The sequence below is a fragment of the Panulirus ornatus genome, chromosome 63 (genome assembly GCF_036320965.1).
Source record: "Panulirus ornatus isolate Po-2019 chromosome 63, ASM3632096v1, whole genome shotgun sequence".
Classification (NCBI taxonomy): domain Eukaryota; kingdom Metazoa; phylum Arthropoda; class Malacostraca; order Decapoda; family Palinuridae; genus Panulirus; species Panulirus ornatus.
The window spans coordinates 710,424-735,042 of NC_092286.1; the positions used below are offsets into that span (position 1 = coordinate 710,424).

General features: G+C 41.5%; 1 protein-coding gene across 3 annotated transcripts in view; it reads left to right on the top strand.

The window, feature by feature from the left end:
* Positions 1-24,619, top strand: part of RhoBTB (Rho-related BTB domain containing) — a 424,985-nt gene that overhangs the window by 184,319 nt on the left and 216,047 nt on the right. For all 3 annotated transcript variants that reach the window (XM_071656696.1, XM_071656694.1, XM_071656695.1), the window contains exons 7-8: positions 3,346-3,442; positions 19,040-19,134. In XM_071656696.1, coding sequence (XP_071512797.1) covers positions 3,346-3,442; positions 19,040-19,134 — 192 coding nt within the window. The remainder of the gene's footprint in view (positions 1-3,345; positions 3,443-19,039; positions 19,135-24,619) is intronic.

The window sequence follows — 24,619 nt, forward strand, 5'->3', positions numbered from 1 at the left end:
TGGAGAAGGCATATGATAGAGTTGATAGATATGCTCTGTGGAAGGTATTAAGAATATATGGTGTGGGAGGCAAGTTGTTAGAAGCAGTGAAAAGTTTTTATCGAGGATGTAAGGCATGTGTACGTGTAGGAAGAGAGGAAAGTGATTGGTTCTCATTGAATGTAGGTTTGCGGCAGGGGTGTGTGATGTCTCCATGGTTGTTTAATTTGTTTATGGAGGGGTTGTTAGGGAGGTGAATGCAAGAGTTTTGGAAAGAGGGGCAAGTATGAAGTCTGTTGTGGATGAGAGAGCTTGGGAAGTGTCAGTTGTTGTTCGCTGATGATACAGCACTGGTGGCTGATTCATGTGAGAAACTGCAGAAGCTGGTGACTGAGTTTGGTAAAGTGTGTGAAAGAAGAAAGTTGAGAGTAAATGTGAATGAGAGCAAGGTTATTAGGTACAGTAGGGTTGAGGGACAAGTCAATTGGGAGGTAAGTTTGAATGGAGAGAAACTGGAGGAAGTGAAGTGTTTTAGATATCTGGGAGTGGATTTGGCAGCGGATGGAACCATGGAAGTGGAAGTGAATCATAAGATGGGGGAGGGGCAAAAATTCTGGGAGCATTGAAGAATGTATGGAAGTCGAGAACATTATTTCGGAAAGCAAAAATGGGTATGTTTGAAGGAATAGTACTTCCAACAATGTTATATGGTTGCAAGGCGTGGGCTATGGATCGAGCTGTGCGGAGGAGGCTGGATGTGCTGGAAATGAGATGTTTGAGGACAATATATGGTGTAAGTTGGTTTGATTGAGTAAGTAATGTAAGGGTAAGAGAGATGTGTGGTAATAAAAATAGTGTGGTTGAGAGAGCAGAAGAGGGTGTTCTGAAATGGTTTGGCCACATGGAGAGAATGAGTGAGGAAAGATTGACCAAGAGGATATATGTGTCAGAGGTGGAGGGAACGAGGAGAAGTGGGAGACCAAATTGGAGGTGGAAAGATGGAGTGAAAAAGATTTTGAGTGATCGGGGCCTGAGCATGTAGGAGGGTGAAAGGCGGGCAAGGAATAGAGTGAATTGGAATGATGTGCTATATCGGGGTCAACGTGCTGTCAATGGATTGAACCAGGGCATGTGAAGCATCTGGGGTAAACCATGGAAAGTTTTGTGGGGCCTGGATGTGGAAAGGGAGCTGTGGTTTCGGTGCATCATTACATGACAGGTAGAGACTGAGTGTGAACGAATGTGGCCTTTTTGTCTTTTCGTAGCACTACCTCGCACATGTGAGGGGGTAGGGGGTTGTTATTTCATGTGTGGCGAGGTGGTAATGGGAATGAATAAAGGCAGACAGTGTGAATTATGTACATGTGTATATATGTATATGTCTGTGTGTGTATATATATTTATACGTTGAGATGTATAGGTATGTATATTTGCGTGTGTGGACGTGTATGTATATACATGTGTATGTTGGTGAGTAGGGCCATTCTTTCATCTGTTTCCTTGCGCTACCTCGCTAACGCGGGAGACGGCGACAAAGCAAAATAGAAAATAAATAAATAAGATATTTGAAAAAGTTTGTTCTTTGTATTTTCCAGGCTTCTCTCTTGTCTATGCTTGCAACAGTTATGATATAGAGTGGGGGTTTGGCAGTTACATGGATGAAGTGCTGGGGATCAGACACTTATTAGGCATAGTTATGTCGGCAGAATAAGGACAAAAACTACACAAAAATAACTGAGAAGAGCATACAACCTTACCTCAAATTCAGACTTTGTAAACTCATGGGGCATTTTGCTAGAAATCTTAAATGCATGAGCATTCAGATTTTTAAATTTTTTGGACAATGGGCTTTCTGCTAGAGCCAGTGATGTGTAAAAAGTGGCATCTATCTTGGCTTTTTTAAGGAAACTCATGGAATGAAATTAATGAGAAGGGTCTTTGGCCATTAACAAACACTTGTTTGAAATCTCTGGTTCTGATTGACCTTCGATGTGTGGCTTCTGGTTGACCTTCCATGTGTGGCTTTGGATATGCCACCCTCAGATGAGGATGGTCTAGAATGGGAAGCAAGTCATCTCTAAGGGTTAAGCTTTTTCTTAATTTTTTCCTTAGGGTTTTATAAGGTTACCCTCCATCACTTGAGTATGCTTTCAGATACTCATAAGGCTCTGTCTGTCTCTAAAAAATGTAGGTTTTGAGAGATGTAAAACCATTTCTCTATAGTCAGTAGAGCCTTATTAGCATCTAATTAAATTTCTTTCCCATTCTTCTCTTTAGTAGGTAGTAGTTGGTAGGCAACCACTGACCAAAGAGTTATATTACTTCTTCTAACAGCCCAGGTGTCAGGAGGATTAGTGAGCCAGCTCTTCATTGGTTGTCAATATGTGCTCCTCTGACCCAGGTAGTTATCTTTTCTTTCTGCCTCACCTACATGTGAACTGCTGGCATTATGTCCACAAATATAAGATATCTCCTTGTCACACATGCAACACTTGACAACACTGAACTCACTCAACTCATTCTTTGTAACTCTAGATTTTCCTACAGTGAGCACAGTGCACCATCCCTACCTTTGGGTGAAATGATAGGAACAGTATATAGAAGTAGTGGGAAGGAATATTTAGACTGAAGCAGTTAGTATAATCAGTAGCTAGGAACATTAGACAGGAGTATTAGGCAGAAGTAGTTGGTTGGAACATGAGGAAGGAGCCTCTGAAAACACTGTGTTAAGGTTGCCCTCTGCCAGTGCCCATTTAAGGATGAGGCACTGAAGGTTAATGAGCAACACTGGAGTTCACCAGTAATGGAGACTTATACCATGGTCACTCCAGTGAGGGAGTTACTGAAGGGAATTAGTGTCAGAGATATAGATGGATTGATAGATTTTTCTCATCTTTCCTTTACATCAATCTCTTTTTTGATTCCAGGCATTAACAGGCATGATGTACCTTACCAGCAGTCAGTAGATGAGTATGAGTGGAGGGTTGTTAGTGCTAACCTCACCTTTGTGATGTAACATCATAGGCTTGAATGGGATGCCTACTGTTTGAGGAATAGAATTGTTTTTAACTCCTTGCCAAGCATGTGCTGTCTCAGATGCTCATAATGGTTTTTCATCTTTCAAAACTTATATTTCTTTGCTGTTTAACTCTAATTCATTGCTTTTGTGTACACTACCTTCAGTTTGGTTCTCCTTATGTTTGTCTTTCTTGATCATCTAATGCCAAAGTGCCTTTTTCTGGTTTTTCTATTTTTCTTTGTATTTTTTGCCTTACTAAATTTATTTATGTAAATGTATGCCCATACTAGTACAATGCTTAGTCAAAAAATAAGGGGTCATTGTTTTCACTTATCAAAATTTCTTAGGTTCTTGGTGGCAGCTGCATCAACTGCCTTCCACAAGCTGCTCATGACGGATCTCTCTGACTGTGTTGCTACACGACGTAGTTCGGACTCCAGCATGGTGAGTTATCTTTAAAGGACTTAAGACATTCATGCATACATGTAGAAATATGTTTATATTATATAACCTCACAACTCCATTTTTAGGGTTCGTGCAGCTTCAAAGCTGCACTAGAATTAATTGTAGGGAAATGAGGGATTCCTTTGGAGTGAGAAGAATTCTACAAGATTGTACTTCTTTTCATTCATAATGATAATAAAACCTACCAAAGGTGACTTTTTACTTGCAGCATAACTTCATGCAGATGAAGTCTCCTGATACCATATGTATGTGCATTTTCAACCATATTTAGTTGTGCATACAACACACATGTAGTATTTATTCCCCACACCACAAAGGCAGATGTGAACAAACTATATACCCTCAAAACACTTACTGGCACCAGCTTGGACAAAGGATAGAATGAGACATCATCCTCTTCCATAGGATGGAGTGAAAAAGATTTTGAGTGATTTAGGCTTGAACATATAGGAGGATGAGAGGCGTGCAAGGAATAGAGCAAATTGGAACATTGTGGTACACTTTGGTCAATGTGCTGTCAATGGACTGAACCAGGCCATGTGAAACATCTAGGGTAAACCATGGAAAAGTTTGTAGGGCCTGGATGTGGATAGGGAGCTGTGGTTTATGTGCATTACACATGACAACCAGAGACTGAGTGTAGACGAATGTGGCCTTTTTAGTCTGTTTTCTTAGTGCCACCTTGCTGAATCAAAGGGTAGCAATTCTGTTTCCTGTGGAATGGGGTATCGACAGGAATGCATGAAGGCAAGCAAGTATGAATATGTACATGTGTATTTACGTATATATCTGTGTATATGTGTGCATATGTATATATATATATATGTTGATATGTATTTGTATATATGTGTTTATGTACATATATGTGTATATGAGTGGATAGGCCATCCTTCTGTTTCCTGGCGCTACCTCGCTGATGTGGGAAACAGCAATTAAGAATAATGGCCCAACCCACCCCCATGCACATGTATATACATACACGTCCACACACGCAGGGAAAAAATGCAATTCAGTGGGAGATGTATTAAAGAAAGAGACAGGAGGTCAAGAGAAAGGTGCAAGAGGTGAAAAAGAGGGCAAATGAGAGTTGGGGTGAGAGAGTATCATTAAATTTTAGGGAGAATAAAAAGATGTTCTGGAAGGAGGTAAATAAAGTGCGTAAGACAAGGGAGCTAATGGGAACTTCAGTGAAGGGCGCAAATGGGGAGGTGATAACAAGTAGTGGTGATGTGAGAAGGACATGGAGTGAGTATTTTGAAGGTTTGTTGAATGTGTTTGATGATAGAGTGGCAGATATAGGGTGTTTTGGTCGAGGTGGTGTGCAAAGTGAGAGGGTTAGGGAAAATGATTTGGTAAACAGAGAAGAGGTAGTAAAAGCTTTGCGGAAGATGAAAGCCGGCAAGGCAGCAGGTTTGGATGGTATTGCAGTGGAATTTATTAAAAAAGGGGGTGACTGTATTGTTGACTGGTTGGTAAGGTTATTTAATGTGTGTATGACTCATGGTGAGATGCCTGAGGATTGGCGGAATGCGTGCATAGTGCCATTGTACAAAGGCAAAGGGGATAAGAGTGAGTGCTCAAATTAAAGACGTATAAGTTTGTTGAGTATTCCTGGTAAATTATATGGGAGGGTATTGATTGAGAGGGTGAAGGCATGTACAGAGCATCAGATTGGGGAAGAGCAGTGTGGTTTCAGAAGTGGTAGAGGATGTGTGGATCAGGTGTTTGCTTTGAAGAATGTATGTGAGAAATACTTAGAAAAGCAATTGGATTTGTATGTAGCATTTATGGATCTGGAGAAGGCATATGATAGAGTTGATAGAGATGCTCTGTGGAAGGTATTAAGAATATATGGTGTGGGAGGCAAGTTGTTAGAAGCAGTGAAAAGTTTTTATCGAGGATGTAAGGCATGTGTACGTGTAGGAAGAGAGGAAAGTGATTGGTTCTCAGTGAATGTAGGTTTGCGGCAGGGGTGTGTGATGTCTCCATGGTTGTTTAATTTGTTTATGGATGGGGTTGTTAGGGAGGTAATTGCAAGAGTTTTGGAAAGAGGGGCAATTATGCAGTTTGTTGTGGATGAGAGAGCTTGGGAAGTGAGTCAGTTGTTGTTCGCTGATGATACAGCACTGGTGGCTGATTCATGTGAGAAACTGCAGAAGCTGGTGACTGAGTTTGGTAAAGTGTGTGAAAGAAGAAAGTTAAGAGTAAATGTGAATAAGAGCAAGGTTATTAGGTACAGTAGGGTTGAGGGTCAACTCAATTGGGAGGTAAGTTTGAATGGAGAAAAACTGGAGGAAGTAAAGTGTTTTAGATATCTGGGAGTGGATCTGGCAGTGGATGGAACCATGGAAGCAGAAGTGAATCATAGGGTGGGGGAGGGGGCGAAAATTCTGGGCGTTGAAGAATGTGTGGAAGTTGAGGACATTATCTTGGGAAGCAAAAATGGGTATGTTTGAAGGAATAGTGGTTCCAACAATGTTGTATGGTTGCGAGGCGTGGGCTATGGATAGAGTTGTGCGCAAGAGGGTGGATGTGATGGAAATGAGATGTTTTTGGACAATATGTGGTGTGAGGTGGTTTGATCGAGTAAGTAATACAAGGGTAAGAGAGATGTGTGGAAATAAAAAGAGTGTGGTTGAGAGAGCAGAAGAGGGTGTTTGGAAATGGTTTGGTCACATTGAGAGAATGAGTGAGGAAAGACTGACCAAGAGGATATATGTGTTGGAGGTGGAGGGAATGAGGAGTAGTGGGGGACCAAATTGGAGGTGGAAAGATGGAGTGAAAAAGATTTTGAGTGATCGGGGCCTGAACATGCAGGAGGGTGAAAGGCGTGCAAGGAATAGAGTGAATTGGAACGATGTGGTATACCGGGGTCAACGTGCTGTCAATGGATTGAACTAGGGCATGTGAAGCATCTGGGGTAAACCATGGAAAGTTGTGTGGGGCCTGGATGTGGAAAGGGAGCTGTGGTTTCGGTGCATTATTACATGACAGCTAGAGACTGAGAGTGAACGAATGGGGCCTTTGTTGTCTTTTCCTAGCGCTACCTCGTACACTTGAGGGGTGAGGGGGTTGTTATTCCATGTGTGGTGGGGTGGCGATGGGAATAAATAAAGGCAGACAGTATGAATTATGTACATCTGTATATATGTATATGTCTGTGTGTGTATATATATGTGTACATTGAGATGTATAGGTATGTATATTTGCGTGTGTGGACGTGTATGTATATACATGTGTATGTGAGTGGGTTGGGCCATTCTTTCGTCTGTTTCCTTGTGCTACCTCGCTAATGTGGGAGACAGTGACAAAGCAAAATAAATAAATAAATATATATGTTTGAAGGAATAGTGGATCCCACAATGTTATATGGTTGCGAGGCGTGGGCTATAGATAGAGTTGTGCGCAGAAGGGTGGATGTGCTGGAAATGAGATGTTTGAGGACAATATGTGGTGTGAGGTGGTTTGATTTAGTAAGTAGTAATAGGGTAAGAGAGATGTGTGGTAATAAAATGAGTGTGGTTGAGAGAGCAGAAGAGGTTGTTTTGAAATGGTTTGGTCACATGGAGAGAATGAGTGAGGAAAGATTGACCAAGAGGATATATGTGTCAGAGGTGGAGGGAATGAGAAGTGGGAGACCAAATTGGAGGTGGAAAGATGGAGTGAAAAAGATTTTAAGTGATCGGGGCCTGAGCATGCAGGAGGGTGAAAGGTGTGCAAGGAATAGAGTGAATTGGAACAGTGTGTTATACCGGGGTCGATGTGCTGTTAGTGGATTGAACCAGGGCGTGTATACACATGTACACATCCACAGTTGCTCCCTTCATCCATTCCCGTCGCCACCCCACCATACATGAAATGGCACCCCCCTCCCCCCGCACGCATGTGAGGTAGCGCTAGGAAAAGAGAACAAAGGCCATGTTTGTTCATACTCAGTCTCTAGCTGTCTTGTGTAATGCACCCAAACCACAGCTCCCTTTCCACATCCAGGTCCCACAAAACTTTCCATGGTTTATGCCAGATGTTTCACATGCCTTGGTTCAATCCATCGACAGCACGTTGACCCTGGTATACCACATCATTTCAAGCCATTCTGCTAAAGCAGATGAATGGCTTGGAAATGTCTTGTGAGTAAAGTTAGGGGTTGGTGAGAGGACAAGGGCCAAGGAAGGAGTAGCAGTACTCTTGAAGCAGGAGTTATATGAGTGTGTGATAGGGTGTAAGAAAGTAAATTGTAGATTGATTTGGGTAAAACTAAAAGTAGATAGAGAGAGATGGGTGCTTATTAGTGCATATGCCCCTGGCCATGAGAAGAAAGATCTTGAGAGGGAAGTGTTTTGGAAGCAGTTGAGTAATTGATGGGTGATTTGAACACAAATGTTAGTAATGTGAAGGTTGAGGGTATAATTGTTGTGCATGGGGTATTCAGTGTTATAAATGGAAATGGTAAAGAGCTTTTGGACTTGTGAGCCTAAACAAGATTGGTGATTAGGAATACCTGGTTTAAAAAAGTATAAGCACAATTATATGTTGGAAAGGATCACAATTTTGCGTGTGATCAAGATATTCCTATGAGTCCACAGGGAAAATGAAACACGATAAGTTCCCAAGTGCACTTTCTTGTAATAATCACATCATCAGGGGAGACGCAGGAGAAATATAAGTCAGTTGATATACATCGAAGAGACGAAGCTAGGACGCCATTTGGTAAACACGAAAGTGCACTTGGGAACTTATCGTGTTTCATTTTCCCCGTGGACTCATAGGAACAATTATATGTATATGAGTAGGAGAGATGGTCAACGGACATTTTTAAATTACGTATTAATTGACAGGCATGTAAAAGAGAGACTTTTAGATGTAAATGTGGTGAGATGGGCAGCGGGTGCAATGTCTGATCACTATCTCACGGAGGCTGAAGTGAATATTTGTAGAGGTTTTCGAAAAATAGGAGACAGTGTTGGGGAGAAGAGAGTGGTGAGAGTAATGAGCTTGGAAAGGAGACTTGTGTGAAGCAATACCAGGAGAGATTGAATGTAGAATGGCAAAAGGTGAAAGCAAATGATGTGAGGGGTGTGTTAAGGAATGGGAGGTAATTAGGGAAGCAGGGATGGCATGTGCAAGAGATGTATGTGGCATGTGAAAGGTGGGAGGAGACTTGTGTGAAGCAATACCTGGAGAGATTAAGTGTAGAATGGCAAAAGGTTAGAGCAAATGAAGGGAAGGGAGTGTATGAGGAATGGGAGGTATTTAGGGAAGTTGTGATAGCATGTACAAGAGATGCAGGTGTCATGCGAAAGGTGGAAGGGGAATAGATTAAAGAGGTTAGTGGGTGGTGGAATAAAGGTGACATTTCCAATTCATTTTTCCCCTTTACCCTTGAGTTTCATTTTACTTAGAGCCAGAATATTCAGGTTTCTTTCCTCACTTCATCACTATCTTTTATCACTCCTTTTGTCACCTTCATCGATATTCCCATTTGTTCTCTTGTCTTTCGCACATTACTTACCTCTTTCCATAACATCTTCTTTTTTCCTCCCTAAAGTTTGATGATACTCTCATGCTCCAACTCTCATTTGCCCTCTTTTTCAACTCCTGCACCTTCTTCTTGACCTCCTGCCACTTTTTCTTACACATCTCCCATTGATTTGGGCTCCTTCCCTGTAAGTTGTGCTCAATTCCTCTCTTTTCTCTTTCACTAGCAACTTTGCTTCTTCAACCCACCACTCACTATCCTTCTTTATCTGCCCCCCACCCACCTTTCACATGCCACATGCATCTTTTGCTCATGCCATCACTGCTTCCCTAAATACATCCCATTCCTCATCCACTCCCCTCACTTCATTTGCTCTCACCTTTTGCCGTTCTATACTTAGTCTCTTTCCAAGCTCACTTACTCTCATCGCTTTCTTCTATCCAACATTGTTTCCTCTTTTTTGAAAACTTTTGCAAACCTTCAGCCTCACACTACAAGATTGTAGTCAGACATCCCACCAGCAGTCCTTCTCAGCACATTTACATCCAAAAGTCTCTCTCTTACTCACCTATTGATTAATACGTTATCTAATAATGCTCAAGCAGTACAATGGAGCACCCAGGGATTATTTCTTTCTCCAAAGTTCTTCAGTCTCTTTATTCATGACCTCCCATCACCTCCTGCAGACCACAGTGTGAAAGTCCTCTCATATGCAGCTCCCTGACACTATTTAAGTAACAAAGGACATTCAACCTTACATCATGCTATTAGAACTGGCTCATTTAAAACAGAATGTCCCATCAGAAATTATCTACTGTTACCCACTTAGTCTATGACAGACATGCATCCAACCTACACCTTCCCACTCGGTCATCAAAACTTAAACCACAGTAGGTAGCACACGTGACAGACACATGACATTTGCTCCCCACAGCACAAACATTAGCACAAGGGCTATAAACGAATTAAATGGCTTCAGAAAAACTGACTGGCACCAGAACTGGACAAGAAAAAGAATCCCTTATTAGCTTCTGCAGTGACTTCATTTGCTCCATGCTAAATCATGCCTCACCTTCCTAGTCATACCCCCCTTTTAATAGAAGATATAAGAAACCTGTAAACCTTGCAAAACAGAGCTTTCATAACAGTCACTGATTGCCTGACAGCCACAAAGATTCATCTGTGCACAGTGAAGGGGAAATGCTCCCAGGACAATCTCACCTCAACATGCATGGCACCCAGTTCTTTGCAGCAATGCTAGACCCCTCCCAATTGAAACACTTCATAGCCAAGAACCTGCTCACAAGATAAAGTGAAAGCATACCCTTGCTTCACACTTCAGTAGTCTGTATATGAAGTTCCTCCCTTCCCAACAAATAAAAGTGACAAATATATGTGCACTTTAGTGCCTTGACAGGCACTAATTGCCCTTTAAACCCAGTTTTAGACTCCTTTCCACTCAATGTACATCCATCAAAACTACACTCCTTGGACATGAATAGGTTATGCTTACTCATCTGCTTTCTGGGGACCACACATCTCTTCAACATTACAAACAACAAATCAGCACATTACAGGACTCCTCATGCCCAAGATGTCATTAGTGGTGGTTTGCGTATTTCAGACCCCACTGTTTTATTTGTGAAATGTTTTTAGATCATTCCATCTCTCCAAAATTAAAAACACCAAATCAAGATTTCATTGGATTCCTCATACCAAAGATGCATCTTCCTTGAGACAATGAACATTTATTCCTCAGTTGTCCTGCACTCACTTCACAAAGACCTATACAAAGTATCACCACATTTCTTGAAATATGTTCCTTCCCATTGGATGTAGCTGGATTCTCAAGCACTGCAAAAGGTGAGGCACATAGATACTTTATATATTCATTTATGAAAGAATTAAGAAACACTTAATTGGAGACTGCTTTTTTAAAGTCATAGATCCTTTGTAATCATGAATTTTTTTTATTATTATTCTATTTGTATGATGGACATTTAAATAGTGATTAGGTTTACCATTCAGGTTTAGATATTTTTTTTAATATATTTGCGTATACTGTATTATGAAACAGTTTCAGTATCTCATGATTTCTGGCTGCAGAACTAAATTATATTTAGTAAAATTACATGTCTTTGTAAGAGTTTTGGAGAGAAGGGCAAGTATGCGGTCTGTTATAGATGAGAGGGCTTGGGAAGTGAGTCAGTTGTTCGCTGATGATACAGCGCTGGTGGCTGATTCATGTGAGAAACTGCAGAAGCTGGTAGCTGAATTTGGTAAAGTGAGTGAAAGAAAAGAGCTGAGAGTAAATGTGAATAAGAGCAAGGTTATTAGATACAGTAGGGTTGAGGGACAAATCAATTGGGAGGTAAGTTTGAATGGAGAAAAACTGGAGGAAGTGAAGTGTTTTAGATATCTGGGAGTGTTTGGCAGCGGATGGAACCATGGAAGTGGAAGTGAGTCACAGGGTGGGGGAGGGGGCGAAAGTTCTGGGAGCGTTGAAAAATGTGTGGAAGGCAAGAACATTATCTCGGAAAGTAAAAATGGGTATTTTTTTTATATTTTTATTTTGCTTTGTCGCTGTCTCCCGCGTTTGTGAGGTAGCACAACGAAACAGACGAAAGAAAATGGCCCAACCCACCCCCATACACAATGTACACACACACACACACGCCTACACACGCAAATATACATACCTATTAATACCAATGTACACATATATATACCCATGCACACAATTCACGCTGTCTGCCCCTATTCATTCCCATCGCCACCTCACCACACATGGAATACCATCCCCCTCCCCCCTCATGTGTGCGAGGTAGCACTAGGAAAAGACAACAAAGGCCCCATTCGTTCACACTCAGTCTCCAGCTGTCATGCAATAATGCCTGAAACCACAGATCCCTTTCCACATCCAGGCCCCACAGAACTTTCCATGGTTTACCCCAGACACTTCACATGCCCTGATTCAATCCACTGACAGCACGTCAACCCCGGTATACCACATCGATCCAATTCACTCTATTCCTTGCCCTCCTTTCACCCTCCTGCATGTTCAGGCCCCGATCACACAAAATCTTTTTCACTCCATCTTTCCACCTCCAATTTAGTCTCCCACTTCTTCTCGTTCCCTCCACCTCCGACACATATATCCTCTTGGTCAATCTTTCCTCACTCATTCTCTCCATGTGCCCAAACCATTTCAAAACACCCTCTTCTGCTCTCTCAACCACACTCTTTTTATTTCCACACATCTCTCTTACCCTTACATTACTTACTCGATCAAACCACTTCACACCACACATTGTCCTCAAACATCTCATTTCCAGCACATCCACCCTCCTGCGCACAACTCTATCCATAGCCCACGCCTTGCAACCATACAACATTGTTGGAACCACTATTCCTTCAAACATACCCATTTTTGCTTTCAGGGATAATGTTCTCAACTTCCACACATTCTTCAAGGCTCCCAGGATTTTCGCCCCCTCCCCCACCCTATGATTCACTTCCGCTTCCATGGTTCCATCCGCTGCCAGATCCACTCCCAGATATCTAAAACACTTTACTTCCTCCAGTTTTTCTCCATTCAAACTTACCTCCCAATTGAGTTGACCCTCAACCCTACTGTACCTAATAACCTTGCTCTTATTCACATTTACTCTTAACTTTCTTCTTTCACACACTTTACCAAACTCAGTCACCAGCTTCTGCAGTTTCTCACATGAATCAGCCACCAGCGCTGTATCATCAGCGAACAACAACTGACTCACTTCCCAAGCTCTCTCATCCACAAGAGACTTCATACTTGCCCCTCTTTCCAAAACTCTTGCATTCACCTCCGTAACAACCCCATCCATAAACAAATTAAACAACCATGGAGACATCACACACCCCTGCCGCAAACCTACATTCACTGAGAACCAATCACTTTCCTCTCTTCCTACACGTACACGTGCCTTACATCCTCGATTAAAACTTTTCACTGCTTCTAACAACTTGCCTCCCACACCATATATTCTTAATACCTTCCACAGAGCATCTCTATCAACTCTTATCATATGCCTTCTCCAGATCCATAAATGCTACATACAAATCCATTTGCTTTTCTAAGTATTTCTCACATACATTCTTCAAAGCAAACACCTGATCCACACATCCTCTACCACTTCTGAAACCACACTGCTCTTCCCCAATCTGATGCTCTGTACATGCCTTCACCCTCTCAGTCAATACCCTCCCATATAATTTACCAGGAATACTCAACAAACTTATACCTCTGTAATTTGAGCACACACTCTTATCCCCTTTGCCTTTGTACAATGGCACTATGCACGCATCTTGCCAGTCCTCAGGCACCTCACCATGAGTCATACATACATTAAATAACCTTACCAACCAGTCAACAATACAGTCACCCCCTTTTTTAATAAATTCCACTGCAATACCATCCAAACCTGCTGCCTTGCCGGCTTTCATCTTCCGCAAAGCTTTTACTACCTCTTCTCTGTTTACCAAATCATTTTCCCTAACCCTCTCACTTTGCACACCACCTCAACCAAAACACCCTATATCTGCCACTCTATCATCAAACACATTCAACAAACCTTCAAAATACTCACTCCATCTCCTCCTCGCATCACCACTACTTGTTATCACCTCTCCATTTGCGCCCTTCACTGAAGTTCCCATTTGCTCCCTTGTCTTACGCACTTTATTTACCTCCTTCCAGAACATCTTTTTATTCTCCCTAAAATTTAATGATACTCTCTCACCCCAACTCTCATTTGCCCTCTTTTTCACCTCTTGCACCTTTTTCTTGACCTCCTGTCTCTTTCTTTTATACATCTCCCACTCAATTGCATTTTTTCCATGCAAAAATCGTCCAAATGCCTCACTCTTCTCTTTCACTAATACTCTTACTTCTTCATCCCACCACTCACTACCCTTTCTAATCAACCCACCTCCCACTCTTCTCATGCCACAAGCATCTTTTGCGCAATCCATCACTGATTCCCTAAATACATCCCATTTCTCCCCCACTCCCCTTACTTCCATTGTTCTCACCTTTTTCCATTCTGTACTCAGTCTCTGCTGGTACTTCCTCACACAAGTCTCCTTCCCAAGCTCACTTACTCTCACCACCCTCTTCACCCCAACATTCACTCTTCTTTTCTGAAAACCCATACAAATCTTCACCTTAGCCTCCGCAAGATAATGATCAGACATCCCTCCAGTTGCACCTCTCAGCACATCAACATCCAAAAGTCTCTCTTTATCGCGCCTGTCAATTAAGACGTAATCCAATAATGCTCTCTGGCCATCTCTCATACTTACATACGTATACTTATGTATATCTCGCTTTTTAAACCAGGTATTCCCAATCACCACTCCTTTTTCAGCACATAAATCTACAAGCTCTTCACCATGTGAAGAAAGGAGAGATAGGTAGTATGTTTGAGGAAAGAACCTGGATGTTTTGGCTCTGAGTGAAACGAAGCTCAAGGGTAAAGGGGAAGAGTGGTTTGGGAATGTCTTGGGAGTAAAGTCAGGGGTTAGTGAGAGGACAAGAGCAAGGGAAGGAGTAGCAGTACTCCTGAAACAGGAGTTGTGGGAGTATGTGATAGAATGTAAGAAAGTAAATTCTCGATTAATATGGGTAAAACTGAAAGTTGATGGAGAGAGATGGGTGATTATTGGTGCATATGCACCTGGGCATGAGAAGAAAGATCATGAGAGGCAAGTGTTTTGGGAGCAGCTGAATGAGTGTGTTAGTGGTTTTGATGCATGAGACTAGGTTATAGTGATGGGTGATTTGAATGCAAAGGTGAGTAATGTGGCAGTTGAGGTATACATGGGGTGTTCAGTGTTGTAAAAATTGGTATGTTTGAAGGAATAGTGGTTCCAACAATGTTATGTGGTTGCGAGGCATGGGCTATGGATTGAGTTGTGCGGAGGAGGGTGGATGTGTTGGAAATGAGATGTTTGAGGACAATGTGTGGTGTAAGGTGGTTTGATCGAGTAAGTAATGAAAGGGTTAAGAGGGATGTATGGTAAGAAAAAGAGTGTGGTTGAGAGAGCAGAAGAGGGTGTTTGAAATGGTTTGGTCACATGGAGAGAATGAGTGAGGAAAGATTGACAAGGAGGATATATGTGTCTGAGGTGGAGGGAATGAGAAGTGGGAGACCAAATTGGAGGTGGAAGGATGGAGTGAAAAAGATTTTGAGCAATTGGGGCCTGAACATGCAGGAGGGTGAAAAGCGTGCAAGGAATAGAGTGAATTGGAATGATGTGTTATACCAGGGTCGACGTGCTGTCAATGGATTGAACCGGGCATGTGAAACATCGGGGTAAGCCATGGAAAGTTTTGTGGGGCCTGGATGTGGAAAGGGAGCTGTGGTTTCAGTGCATTATACATGACAGCTAGAGACAGAGTGTGAAGGAATGTGGCCTCTTTTGTCTTTTCCTAGTGCTTCCTCGCATGCATGCTGGGGGAGGGAGTTGTCATTTCATGTGTGGCAGGGTGGCGACGGGATTGAGTAAAGGCAGCCTAGTATGAATTATGTACATGTGTATATATGTATATGTCTGTGTATGGATGTGTATGTATACATTGAAATGTCTAAATATGTATATGTGTGTGTGTGGATGTGTATGTACATACATATGTATGTGGGTGGGTTGGGCCATTCTTTCATCTGTTTCTTTGCGCTACCTCACTAACGCAGGAGACAGCAACAAAGTATAATGAATGAATAAATAACATTTCTTTTAAGTAATATTGCAAGAATAGTTCATTCTATTTTATAGTTTTTAACATAAAGAGTGACTTCTTGTAAATGTGCCAGATGAAGCATTCAGATCCATACCTCTTCATTGTATAGCTTGATTTCTATGATAATTGATCATATCATTGTTTAGTGGTATATCCATGGTTTCATAGAAGAAAGCACTGAATGATATGATAAACAATTCGTGGAGCTGTTGGTTTTATTTAAAATAAATTTTGTGTATCACATGGTCTAATGATTCATTGTTTTATATTTACAATATCTGGAGTGAAAGGTGGGAGCTTGTGGAGAAATATAAAAGTTATGGGTTGGTTATGTGAGGGATTGAGGAAACCCACATCCTTTGGCAGGATGTATTGAGTGAAAAAGGAGATGAATGGGATGGGAAGGCATGGAAGGAGGAGTGGTATGTACAGGGATGAATGAAGTTATCAGGGAAGAGAGAAAGTAGGATGTGAAATTGTGCTGTCAAAGAGAGTATGGGAGGTTGTTACAGAGCATGGATGGAATGGATCAGAATGTTGTTGGTGAGAGGAAGGATTGGAATTATGAAGTATGCATGGGTAGATGTATATGCACCTGTGAATATGAAGACTTTGCAAGGTAAGGATGAAATTAAGCATTTTTGGATAAATTTGAATGACTGTATAAATAAAGAAAGAAAGAGAGGTGGTTGTAATGGGTGATATGAATACAAAGGTGGATTGTGGTGAAATTGGTGAGCTAGGTGGTGGATGGGTAGTGCTTGAAGTAAAGGAGATTGGAAGTTATCATGCGGATATCTATATTAAGAAGGGTTTATTCCTGGCAAACACCTTTTTTCAGCACAAGATGATCCGCAGGTATATGTGGATGAGAAATGATGAAAGAGAAGACCAAAAGGGTTTGATTGACTATGTAACAGTGGATGAGAAAGGTTTGCTGGATGCTAGATTTGTGAGAGGATTCTTAGAGATTCTGACTTTTTTGTAGTTCTTATGGAGGTGTGGATCAGGAAGAAGCAGAAGTTTGATGTAAGGAAGAAAGGAGAGGTAAGTGATGGGAAGGGACAAGATGAATCAGAAAGAATGGAAGTTCAGTAAATGTAGGGATGCATTCATGTGTAATTGAGGTGTTTAGAATGCTTGGAAAGAGACTGTTAAATGATGCAGAATTAGTAGTTGGAGACAAAGTTGTCAGATATAAGAAAAAAGGAGAAATACATGGGGATGGACAAGATTAGAAATGCTGTGGAGGAGAAGAAAAAGGCATGTGGTAGATTAATTAAAAGGAGCATACCAGTGGAAGTTCAGCAAAGGAGGAGGGAAGAATAGATATGTAAGCAGAAAATGAAGAAGCTAGTAGATTAAAACAAAGAAAGAGTAGATGAAGGTTTTGGAAGAAAGTTAAGAGAAAACTTTTGGGAAAACAAGAAATAGTGCTGAAAGGAGGTGAAAAAGGAAAGAGGTAGATGTAAGAGTGGAAATGTAAATGTGAATAGTAAGAAAGTGGAGTTGCCAAATCAAAGAAAGGATGTGAAAGAAAGATGGAAAGAGTACTTTGAAGAACTGCTGAATATGAGAGAAGGTGAGGGAACAGTTATTACATCCATGGGTATGTAGGATGGAAGAAAAAGGATGCAAGTGCAGGGGCCTATGGCAAGAAGGGAGGTAAAAAGGGCAATAACAAATTTGAAGACAGGAAAGGCAGGTACCTGAAGTGGATGAGATTATGATTGAAATGTGAAATGTTGAAGTATGGAGGAGATAGTGTGATGGAGTAAATATATGTGATATGTAATTTAGCATAGAAGCAAAAGCTTGTGCCTGAGGATTGGGTGAAAGCTTTATTGTTCCTTTATTCAGAGGAAGAGGTGCTAAGGATGTATGTAGCAATTATAGGGGAATCAGTCTGTTAAGTATACCAGGAAAAGTGTATGCTAGAACGTTGATTGACAGAGTGATGGAAGTGACTGAATGCAGAGTAAGTGAGGAGCAAGGGGGTTTTAGGAAAGGAATGCCATGTGTGGATCAGATTTTTGCAGTGAGAATGACTGTGGAAAAGTATCTATCAAAAGGTAAGAGGCTGTATATAACTTTAATGGCTCTGGAGAAAGCATATAACAGAGTCGAGTGGAATGCTTTATAGAATGAGTTAAGGGAATATGGAGTGGGGGGATAACAGTTAGATGGTGTGAAAACCTTTTATAGAGGAGCACATGCATGTATAAGAGTGGATGGAAAGTTGAGCAAAAGTTTAGATATAATTGTGGGTGTGAGGCAGGGCTTTGTGATGTTACCGTGGCTTTTTAACATACATTTGGATAGTGTGATAAGAGAGATGAAAGCAAATCTAGGGAAAAGATGGAGGGTGATGGTCAGGTATGTTGGTGAGTGGCAAGCCTGTTTGCAGATAGTACTGTTTTGTTTGCTGAGAGTGAAGAGGAGTTGAAGAAAGTTGTAAGAGTGTTGTACGATATGTATAAGTTTACACAGTTGAATTTAAATGCAAGTGAAAGTGAATTAATGATGTTTTGAAAGGAAACAGAGTGAAAGTGTAGATTTTGGAAAGCCCTATAGAGTGTACTAAACCCTGTTATAAATATGGGTAGAGAAAGACTGGAAGGGATGATAAAATTTAAGTATTTGGGAGCTATCTTTGATAAGTTTAGTGGTATGGAAGGAGAGATAAGGGAGAGAGCAGTACAGGACAGAAGAGTCTTTGGGTCCCTTAATTAAAAATGAAAGGTGTGGGTAGGTGTAAAGTGAAGAAATAGTTAAGGGACTGAATAGTCCTCTTGTGGAAACATTGACATGGAAATAGTCACAGAAATCAAGAATACGGTTTGTGGAAATGAGCTAATTGAGAGGAGCATGTGGTATGACTGATTGGAATGGAGAAAGAAATGAGGTGTATTAGAGGTATGGGATGACAGGAATACAAAAGGAATGAATTGGGAGTGGTAGAGTATGTGAAATGTAATACTTGAGATAGTTTGGGGAAGTAGAAAGAACACAAGACGGGGAGTATATGAGAGTATATGATGGTATGATTAGAGGGATTGGTGTGAGAGGAAGATCCTGTGGGGAAATAGAGTGGAAGAGTACTGAAGGGAGAGAAATGGTGGAAGAATGCATGGAATCATGTTTGCAAGGGAAGCATGAAAGGATAGGGATAAGTGGAAACTCCTTTGCTGGAGCCACCCCTTTAATGGGAGGTCTCCTGGAGGGAGAAGGTATAGAGATATAGATAGGTAGCTAGAATGTTGTAGAATTTGAGTACTTGTGTCTGATCATTTCACCAAAAGCATTTTACTGTCTACAGCTGAGTGGAACATTTGGTGACACTACACTAGGGAACTTTAACTCAGACACAGAGTGTCTTCTAAGCAGTGACCACAATCAGCAAAGGCCAGCCAGGTAAGTTGAGATTTTGTGCTGTCAAGTTTACAGTGACATAATCATTGATGTATATATGAAGTACTTCATGTCTCTTTATAATTTCTCTCGCAGGAAAATGAATTGAATTGGTGAAAAAATATTGATTTGTGAAAATATTTCAAGGAAAAACTTAGAGAGAGCATGTGAAGCCACGAGCTGGTACATAAAGGTATGTAAACAAATATGAAATACAGAAACAATATGATGAAAATACTCATGGTGGTATTATGGGAAAAACTAAAAATTAATGATTTAACAGAGAAATGTTACAGTATAGAAGAGTAAGTATAAAATACAAAGGGAAAATGTAAACTGCTTTTTCAACTCTTTTGTGCACAGTAGGTTTTTTAGCCTATCTTGTGCTGAAAAAACAAGGAATACAGTTTATATATTTTTCTTCAATGTAAAGTTGCATTTTTTTTTTTTTTGAAATATGGATTAACATTCCCAGTTTAGGAAAAACACATTATTTACCAGAGTGGCAATCCTAAATATGGAAAATGAAATGTGTAATATTTTTTTTTTTTTTATTATACTTTGTCGCTGTCTCCCGCGTTTGCGAGGTAGCGCAAGGAAACAGACGAAAGAAATGGCCCAACCCCCCCCCCCATACACATGTATATACATACGTCCACACACGCAAATATACATACCTACACAGCTTTCCATGGTTTACCCCAGACGCTTCACATGCCCTGCTTCAATCCACTGACAGCACGTCAACCGCGGTATACCACATCGCTCCAATTCACTCTATTCCTTGCCCTCCTTTCACCCTCCTGCATGTTCAGGCCCCGATCACACAAAATCTTTTTCACTCCATCTTTCCACCTCCAATTTGGTCTCCCTCTTCTCCTTGTTCCCTCCACCTCCGACACATATATCCTCTTGGTCAATCTTTCCTCACTCATCCTCTCCATGTGCCCAAACCACTTCAAAACACCCTCTTCTGCTCTCTCAACCACGCTCTTTTTATTTCCACACATCTCTCTTACCCTTACGTTACTCACTCGATCAAACCACCTCACACCACACATTGTCCTCAAACATCTCATTTCCAGCACATCCATCCTCCTGCGCACAACTCTATCCATAGCCCACGCCTCGCAACCATACAACATTGTTGGAACCACTATTCCTTCAAACATACCCATTTTTGCTTTCCGAGATAATGTTCTCGACTTCCACACATTCTTCAAGGCCCCCAGGATTTTCGCCCCCTCCCCCACCCTATGATCCACTTCCACTTCCATGGTTCCATCCGCTGCCAGATCCACTCCCAGATATCTAAAACACTTCACTTCCTCCAGTTTTTCTCCATTCAGACTCACCTCCCAATTGACTTGACCCTTAACCCTACTGTACCTAATAACCTTGCTCTTCTTCACATTTACTCTTAACTTTCTTCTTCCACACACTTTTCCAAACTCAGTCACCAGCTTCTGCAGTTTCTCACATGAATCAGCCACCAGCGCTGTATCATCAGCGAACAACAACTGACTCACTTCCCAAGCTCTCTCATCCCCAACAGACTTCATACTTGCCCCTCTTTCCAAAACTCTTGCATTTACCTCCCTAACAACCCCATCCATAAACAAATTAAACAACCATGGAGACATCACACACCCCTGCCGCAAACCTACATTCACTGAGAACCAATCACTTTCCTCTCTTCCTACACGTACACATGCCTTACATCCTCGATAAAAACTTTTCACTGCTTCTAACAACTTTCCTCCCACACCATATATTCTTAATACCTTCCACAGAGCATCTCTATCAACTCTATCATATGCCTTCTCCAGATCCATAAATGCTACATACAAATCCATTTGCTTTTCTAAGTATTTCTCACATACATTCTTCAAAGCAAACACCTGATCCACACATCCTCTACCACTTCTGAAACCACACTGCTCTACCCCAATCTGATGCTCTGTACATGCCTTCACCCTCTCAATCAATACCCTCCCATATAATTTACCAGGAATACTCAACAAACTTATACCTCTGTAATTTGAGCACTCACTCTTATCCCCTTTGCCTTTGTACAATGGCACTATGCACGCATTCCGCCAATCCTCAGGCACCTCACCATGAGTCATACATACATTAAATAACCTTACCAACCAGTCAACAATACAGTCACCCCCTTTTTTAATAAATTCCACTGCAATACCATCCAAACCCGCTGCCTTGCCGGCTTTCATCTTCCGCAAAGCTTTCACTACCTCTTCTCTGTTTACCAAATCATTTTCCCTAACCCTCTCACTTTGCACACCACCTCGACCAAAACACCCTATATCTGCCACTCTATCATCAAACACATTCAACAAACCTTCAAAATACTCACTCCATCTCCTTCTCACATCACCACTACTTGTTATCACCTCCCCACTTGCGCCCTTCACCGAAGTTCCCATTTGCTCCCTTGTCTTACGCACTTTATTTACCTCCTTCCAGAACATCTTTTTATTCTCCCTAAAATTTAATGATACTCTCTCACCCCAACTCTCATTTGCCCTTTTTTTCACCTCTTGCACCTTTCTCTTGACCTCCTGTCTCTTTCTTTTATACATCTCCCACTCAATTGCATTTTTTCCCTGCAAAAATTCGTCCAAATGCCTCTCTCTTCTCTTTCACTAATACTCTTACTTCTTCATCCCACCACTCACTACCCTTTCTAATCAACCCACCTCCCATTCTTCTCATGCCACAAGCATCTTTTGCGCAATCGATCACTGATTCCCTAAATACATCCCATTCCTCCCCCACTCCCCTTACTTCCATTGTTCTCACCTTTTTCCATTCTGTACTCAGTCTCTCCTGGTACTTCCTCACACAGGTCTCCTTCTCAAGCTCACTTACTCTCACCACCCTCTTCACCCCAACATTCACTCTTCTTTTCTGAAAACCCATACAAATCTTCACCTTAGCCTCCACAAGATAATGATCAGACATCCCTCCAGTTGCACCTCTCAGCACATTAACATCCAAAAGTCTCTCTTTCGCACGCCTGTCAATTAACACGTAATCCAATAACGCTCTCTGGCCATCTCTCCTACTTACATAAGTATACTTATGTATATCTCGCTTTTTAAACCAGGTATTCCCAATCATCAGTCCTTTTTCAGCACATAAATCTACAAGCTCTTCACCATTTCCATTTACAACACTGAACACCCCATGTATACCAATTATCCCTCAACTGCCACATTACTCACCTTTACATTCAAATCACCCATCACTATGACCCGGTCTCGTGCATCAAAACCACTAACACACTCATTCAGCTGCTCCCAAAACACTTGCCTCTCTTGATCTTTCTTCTCATGCCCAGGTGCATATGCACCAATAATCACCCACCTCTCTCCATCAACTTTCAGTTTTACCCATATTAATATTTATTTATGTTTATTATACTTAGTTGCTGTCTCCCGCGTTTGCGAGGTAGCACAAGAAAACATGAAATAATGGCCCAACCTACCCACATGCACATGTATATACATGAACGGCCATGCATGCACATATACATACCTATACATTTCAACTTATACATACTATTTATTATTTATTTATTTATTTATTTTGCGTTGTCGCTGTCTCCCGTGTTAGCGAGGTAGTGCAAGGAAACAGATGAAAGAATGGCCCAACCCACCCACATACACATGTATATACATACACGTCCACACACGCAAATATACATACCTATACATCTCAACGTATACATATATATATGTATACACACAGACATATACATATATACACATGTACATAATTCATACTGTCTGTCTTTATTCATTCCCATCGCCACCCTGCCACACATGAAATAACAACCCCCTCCCCCCTCATGTGCACAAGGTAGCGCTAGGAAGACAACAAACGCCCCATTCGTTCACGCTCAGTCTCTACGTGTCATGTAATAATGCACCGAAACCACAGCTCCCTTTCCACATCTAGGCCCCACAGGACTTTCCATGGTTTACCCCAGATGCTTCACATGCCCTGGTTCAATCCATTGACAGTATGTCGACCCCGGTATGCCAGATTGTTCCAATTCACTCTATTCCTTGCACGCCTTTCACCCTCCTACATGTTCAGGCCCCGATCACTCAAAATCTTTTCCACTCCATCATTCCACCTCCAATCCCACTTCTCCTCGTTCCCTCCACCTCTGACACATATATCCTCTTGGTCAATCTTTCTTCACTCATTCTCTCCATGTGCCCAAACCATTTCAAAACACCCTCTTCTGCTCTCTCAAACACACTCTTTTTATTACCACACATCTCTCTTACCCTATTATTACTTATTCGATCAAACCACCTCACACCACATATTGTCCTCAAACATCTCATTTCAAGCACATCCACCCTCCTGCGCACAACTCTATCCATAACCCACACCTTGCAACCATACAACATGGTTGGAACCACTATTCCTTCAAACATACCCATTTTTGCTTTCCGAAATAATGTTCTCGACTTCCACACATTCTTCAACGCTTCCAGAACTTTCGCCCCTCCCCCACCCTATGATTCACTTCCACTTCCATGGTTCCATCCGCTGCCAAATCCACTCCCAGATATCTAAAACACTTCACTTCCTCCAGTTTTTCTCCATTCAAACTTACCTTCCAATTGACTTGACCCTCAACCCCATAGTACTTAATAACCTTGCTCTTATTCACATTTACTCTCAACTTTCTTCTTTCACACACTTAACCAAACTCAGTCACCAGCTTCTGCAGTTTCTCACATGAATCAGCCACTAGCACTGTATCATCAGCAAACAACAACTGACTCACTTCCCAAGCTCTCTCATCCACAACAGACTTCATACTTGCCCCTCTTTCCAAAACCCTTGCATTCACCTCCCTAATAAACCCCATCCATAAACAAATTAAACAACCATGGAGACATCACACAACCCTGCCGCAAACCTACATTCACTGTGAACCAATCACTTTCCTCTCTTCCTACACGTACACATGCCTTACATCCTCGATAAAAACTTTTCACTGCTTCTAACAACTTGCCACCCACACCATACACTCTTAATACCTTCCACAGAGCATCTCTATCAACTCTTATCATATGCCTTCTCTAGGTCCATAAATGCTACATACAATTCCATTTGCTTTTCTAAGTATTTCTCACATACATTCTTCAAAGCAAACACCTGATCCACACATCCTCTACCACTTCTGAAACCACACTGCTCTTCCCCAATCTGATGCTCTGTACATGCCTTCACCCTCTCAGTCAATACCCTCCCATATAATTTCTCAGGAATACTCAACAAACTTATTTATTTTTATTTATTTTGCTTTATTGCTGTCTCCCACGTTTGCGAGGTAGTGCAAGGAAACAGACGAAAGAAATGGCCCAACCCACCCCCATACACATGTATGTACATACACGTCCCCACATGCAAATATACATACCCATACATCTCAATGTAC